Source organism: Alligator sinensis, unplaced genomic scaffold, assembly GCF_000455745.1.
Source record: "Alligator sinensis unplaced genomic scaffold, ASM45574v1 scaffold741_1, whole genome shotgun sequence".
In the NCBI taxonomy this organism is placed as follows: domain Eukaryota; kingdom Metazoa; phylum Chordata; order Crocodylia; family Alligatoridae; genus Alligator; species Alligator sinensis.
The window spans coordinates 650,985-656,984 of record NW_005842212.1 but is presented as its reverse complement, the minus strand read 5'-3'; the positions used below and the strand labels follow the sequence as shown (position 1 = coordinate 656,984).

Here is a 6,000-nt window from a genome sequence, read left to right as displayed (position 1 = left end):
GAAGTACTGCAATCACTACTTTGCAGTGGTGTCTTGGGGCATAAGCTACCCAACAGCGCGTCTGGGACTATTCGAGACCGTTTCTAGAATGGTCAAGACAATGCACAATAAACTGATCACCTTAAACAACCCCATTATCACACAGACGGCAAAACAATGGGGACTGAATCAGAAACAGGCCTATCTATCCCTCTCAAGGTCATCTGAAGTCAAACGGTGCTTGGCAAAATACTCAATGCTAAAAGGTAAATGTTAGTGAGCGCAAAACTTTACTTTTGCAAAACTTGTTAGTTAATGTTAGTGAGCGCAAAACTTTACTAGACTAAACTTTGTCTAACTGGTGACAGAAAAGCAATGCAGTAGTCATAAGGGTTGTAGGTGACTATCACTTGGCGTGTACCTACCTTGCATACCAGATGGACCAAAATCCTGTCTTGTGAGAAAAATAGCATGGTCGTGATATTCTGCGTGTCCAGTGTCAGGCTTCTGTTGCAGATAGGCCCAGCGACATACGTTCTCCAAACTCTGAGAAGGGTTCCCAATCTCTATTAAGCTCATGGACTAGATATTTCAGGAAGAAAAGGACCACAGTGATTATTTATGTCAGTCAACCTTTCCTACAGTGTTACCTCTGAAGAAATATTCTGGCATTTGCTCGAACGCTATACAAAACCCCCATTCAGACGAAGGGAGAAATGTATTATACAAAGAGAGCATGAAAATATCACATCTAATACATGTCAGTTATGGCATCCGCACACATTTCATCTTGCCTGGATGAGCTGCAGGACAAAGGGTGCGAGTAATTTAGTAACACGCAGTATTACTTCGTGTGCCCCGTGTTGTTACCGTCTCTTTGTGTCATCACAGTGCCTATGAGCATCACCCATAAACCTGCACCCTCCTGGGCAAGGGACTGAGCCAATACAGAGTGGCCCCAGTCCCAGATGTCTTAAATTATGAAGGCAAGAGATAACAAATGGATACGGACAGACAGGAGAGCACCGGAGCACAAAAAGAGGAAGAGGCCCCCCCACTTAATATTTGCAAACTTCCACTGAGCTGTCCCTGATGGTAGAAAACCTGGTTTATTCCCTCTGTCCTTTTTTCTGAGCAGAGTTACCTTGATGACAATGTTTGTAGGAAAAACTAATTGGGCAATACTTGAGTCCTCAGCTTTCTTCTAGTCATCCCTATTTGTGATAGAGGTGTAATAAGGAGATACCACCTTCTTCTAATGATGGCCTGTTGTCTTCTTCTAATGATGGCCAACGATCAAATGTTGAGGCTGATTCTTTCAGATCTATCTTTGATACCATTTGCCATGAATTGTTGCTGACCTGTTTGTCAACCCTGAATAAATTGCTTGAGTTGGTTCACCCTCTGGAAGGCAGATCCTTCAATCCAAGGATTCTCTTGGAGAGGATTGCACAAATCTCCGTTCCTTCAGGTCCCATGTTCAGTTTGGATGTGAGGCTGCTGGGAGAGTACATTAGATGACATCTGCTTCCATGTCTCCATTTAATCAGGTCTGGATGGTACAGTCACTTATCAAATGTTCAGCCAACATTGAATTTAGATGGCAGTTAACAGGTTGAAACTTGTCAAGGGGATACTTTCTGTTTGAGGAAGCAACTGGAAAGATTATGCCCATGCCAATGCAGACAGTAGAGTTTAAGGTCTTTCACTGGGCCTTTGAATGCCACAGGATGTCCAGTTAAATTCAATGGCTACGTGAGCTTGCTTTCAGGCATGGACCTTTCCATCGTCACCCACAATTCTCCCCTCAGCAGTAGATTACTTCAATCCATTCTACAACTGGAAACGTGTGGTTGCCCACCCGCTTAGCAGTATTTCCTATATTCTACGTAGGGACCCACTGAAATTGTGATTTTGTGGAAATCGTGAAATACGGCATTGCCTGCACCAGCAGGCCATGTCCACAAAATTCACGAAATTTGTGAAAAAATAAAAAGAGAAATAACTGAGAGTATTGCCCGCCACGTGGCCCTGCCCCTCTCTCCCAATTGGTAGAGAGGGGCAGGGCCGTATGATGGACAGCCCTTAGCCAATCAACAGCAAGGGGCAGCGATTATCTTGGGCGGCCCTTTGTGTGGGCAACCCCCCCCCCCCTTTCTCTACTGGGGTGTGCAGCCAAGCCCTCTGGGAAGCCTATATTTTATTTTCAGTAAGTTTTTTTTTTCCATGGTTTTCATGAATGTTGTGGGCAATGCCACATTTTGTGAGTTCTGCAAAATCAAATTTCAGTAGGCCACCGGGGCCCCTCCACCAATCAGAGGCATGGGTGGGGCCCCATCATGACCAGCCCATTAATATGGCAGCCAGCCCTGCAAACACCCCACAAAATCAGCTGGCTGCCTCCGGGAGTTGGGTAGACTCCTAATTATATCTGCACTGCGTTAGCTCCTGCTTCAGTGATTAAAAAGGAGTTAATGTGTGTTAGGTGTTGTGCAAAGGACTGGAGACAAAAAGGCCTATTAAAACCCAACCTCAACTCAACATTTGCTTTTTTAAAAACATTTTCTTTTTCACAAGTCCTTCAGGCACAGCATATTCAGCAGTGTTCATTGTCAATGCTTATGAAAGCTTACTCTGTGTGGGATGCTATGAAATGTGTGACTAATTGACCCATCCTGTGCCTTCCAGAATTTGTAAGAAATACACATGTGAACTCTGGCCTTCCATTTGCAAAACGAATGTTTCCAAGACAACATTGTTACCCCAACAAGAACAACCACGATTTAGATGCGTACACTCTTCTATAAGTCTTTATCACATAAGGTAAAGTAAACATAGAGCAAAGTCTATGTTCTGTGCCAGAAGTAAAAGAAAAGAAATATGTTTTATGTTCAGACCCAGGGATACATTTGACATGTCCTCTAATCCAGTGCAGAGAGAAGGGGAATCCACAATGGCTCGTGGAGAAACAACTGGAATAGGTAAAAGCCTGGCTTGCCAAACTGATTTTTGGCAAAGCAAGGACGTTGCAATGCTGCAAGTTTTGACAATAACAGATGAATAAGCCAGCCAGACAGGCCGTTTGGATTCAGATCCCAGAATGCCTTACACAAAAGGGATATGGGGCAATTACAAGACTTGAACTATAATCCCGCAGCGCACTACTGCCAGTTATAACTTCCTTTGGAAAAAGGACTAACCACCATATTAAAACAGCAAAACGACTATGCCGTGTTTAATTCGTGCCACTGTACATATTTGTATGGTACCTTCAAAGCAAGTGTGGACTGAAAATCAGGCCATGAAATCCTGGCCCTTTTTAAAGATGATGACAAGATTCCCATTGGTGTCTACAGGCCTAGTATTTTGGCCCCTGAACCTTGAGGCATTCATCAGCGTGTTCCAATGATAAAAGCACTAGGCAGGACAACTCCACCTGGACTTTTCCTCTCCAAAGCTTCCAAAAGAAAAGCATGTCAGAAAAGCCAATGACTGTTCCTCCCAGGACATTTCACAAAGCACAGGATGTTTTGAACCAAGAGGCAAAAATCTCAAAGAAAACATAGACAGGCAAAAATGCTTCCCAGCAATTCTGTTTCTCATAATTATCTCCTTTCATGCTTCCTCTCAAATGAAAACCATCTTATATTTTATATAAAAGTGGAATTATCAGGAAACAGAAGATAAAATGCCAGAGCAGCAGTCTGCTCGGTTTAAGGGCCAGCGTTATCCCCTGCTACTCATTTGACTATTGCCAAAACAACATCTTTATACCAGCTCGCAGGAATGGAGGGCGAGTGGGGAGAAGTAGTAACTCCAAACAACAAACCATTAGTAACTAATTTGCCATTCCTCTTCTATATCCCGCCAACAAAAAACGGATCTCATTGACGTGGCACAACTACAGCACGGGATAAAAGAGCTAAGCTTAGCACGATTAGACACAGATGCTCATAGCACACTTCTGACCAGCGCGGATTCTGCCACTGAGAACAGATGTAGCATTTTGCAATGCGTGCCGCTGTTACTACAGTGTTGTTGGCATCTGTTTGTCGTTCACTAAAGCTTCAGGTTCTACGTAGCACAGGGGCGGGCGATTATTTGGGGCAGAGGGACGCTTACTGAGATTTGGGAAGCCATCGAGGGCCGCATGACAGGCAGCCAGGGGCAGATAAATATTAATTTTCTAATTTTTTTTAGGGGTCCCATGGGCCGGATAGAATGGCCCCCAGGCTGCATTTTGCCCACCCCTGAAGTAGCAAAACCTGCAGTTGGGCCCAATGCACCTCAATGCCTTAAAACTCAAGTAAGTTTAAGAGCTCGCCTTCAAGAGAATGGGACACATGAAACAGGTTTACATGGAACAGGGAGTGATCTGGGTCTGTGACGTGTAGGGGGAAAATCACCCTACTGCAAAAGACTAAAAATCTCGAAAGCCTGCAAATGTGCTGCCTATTTCCAGTCTCTATTACCTTGCCATAGACACAATCTGGCTCTGGAAAAGTGACCTTAAGGAGCAAAGCTTCAGTCTTTTTCTTCCTATGGGGTCAAAGCTCAAATACACGGTGGCAAATGCATTCATTAAGAGAGGTACATGTTTGTCAAAAATGTGAGCAGGGAGGCTCTGAGCCATGCCAGCAAGGAGATTTCAAATAAAATAACCACGTGAGAGTCCCAGAGTCCACAGTGCCCAGAGTAAGGTGTAATTACACCGTATTCAAAGGTCTTCAAGCATGAGTGACATTTATCCACTGGTCCGGCCCTCATGGTCACAGGGTTGCATCATGCAAAGAGAAACCCACCTGATTTAGAGAGAGTGTTTCTTTGGCAGTTACTAAGAACTTACAAAACTCAACTGGCCCATACCATATGGTCTTCACAGACCTCATATACTAATAATGGTCTTTACAGACCTCAACGAGTTCCCCTCCTACGCTTACAGAGCCACCTCTAGAAAGTTAGAGTGATTGCTGCCGTCCTACTAAGGAAGGAAATTCATGAGAACCATCGGGATGGTTTTATGACATCCGTCGTGTGCTGCGGCAGATGAAGGCAGGCGTAGTAGATGGGGTGCAAGATATGGTATAGAGGCTTCCTGAAAGGATTTGATGGTCCCAGAAGCTGAGATACCAGAGATGCTGCATAACTCTATAGAATTTCCCATTGGAGGCAACAGGCGAGCATTCCCCAAACCAGGTAATCCCAAGCGTTGATTAAAATAGCGCCTATGCAAAAAGAATGGGACTCTAAATAGGAAGATGAAAGCAAGGGACTGAGCAGAACAATCAGGACTCCGAGGGTGCGTCTACACAAGACGCTTACTGCGCAGTAGCCTAGTAACACTGCGCAGTACCGTGCCAGTCAAAAACCGTGCTAATACACTACTGCACAGCGTAGTTAGGCTACTGCGTAGTAAGCATCACCAAAAAACAGTGCGTTGGCACTACTGCACAGTTACTGTAGTTACTGCACATTTAGTTAGTATTTCATTAAACACATACTATAAACTAAATGCACAGTAACTACTGCGCATTAATGAACGTGTAGACGCACCCCGAGTGAAGCAAGTGTACGTCTCTGTTTAGTTTGGGAGCGTAGAAGGGTGGAGGAGAGTAGCACATGCCAAAGTGGAGAGGTAAGTGTTACTGGTGGCTAGGGACATGCCTCTGCTGCTGGAGGCTGCAGATGCTGCAGCTGGCTGAGGGCTAGAAGACATCTTTCCCAGCAGAGCAATGGAGAATATTCTTCAGCTGACTGAGTCCAAAGTTGCCAGTGGAAAGAGAAACTTTCCTTCTCACTGCAGCTGGAGAAGCAGGAAATCTCTGGGTACTGCAGCTAATACCAGGGGATGTCTGTGGAGGCGAGCAGCAGAGAGAGCTGGGGCAGCTGTTAGCCCAAATTCTGTCCTATGGAGCAACCCGAGGAGAGATCCAAGCTCTGGAGAGAAGAAACATGCCTTACTTCTTCCCATGCTCTCCCTGTTTCTCGTCTTTCTGCCCTTCCTTTGTTCGGTGGAAACAG

The 6,000-nt window shown here is 45.0% G+C and overlaps 1 protein-coding gene across 1 annotated transcript in view; it reads right to left on the bottom strand.

The window, feature by feature from the left end:
• ADAMTS2 (ADAM metallopeptidase with thrombospondin type 1 motif 2) overlaps nucleotides 1-6,000 on the bottom strand; it is a 236,872-nt gene that overhangs the window by 41,936 nt on the left and 188,936 nt on the right. The window contains exon 7 of the mRNA XM_014521388.2: nucleotides 405-561. Within this exon, the coding sequence (XP_014376874.2) occupies nucleotides 405-561 (157 nt within the window). The remainder of the gene's footprint in view (nucleotides 1-404; nucleotides 562-6,000) is intronic.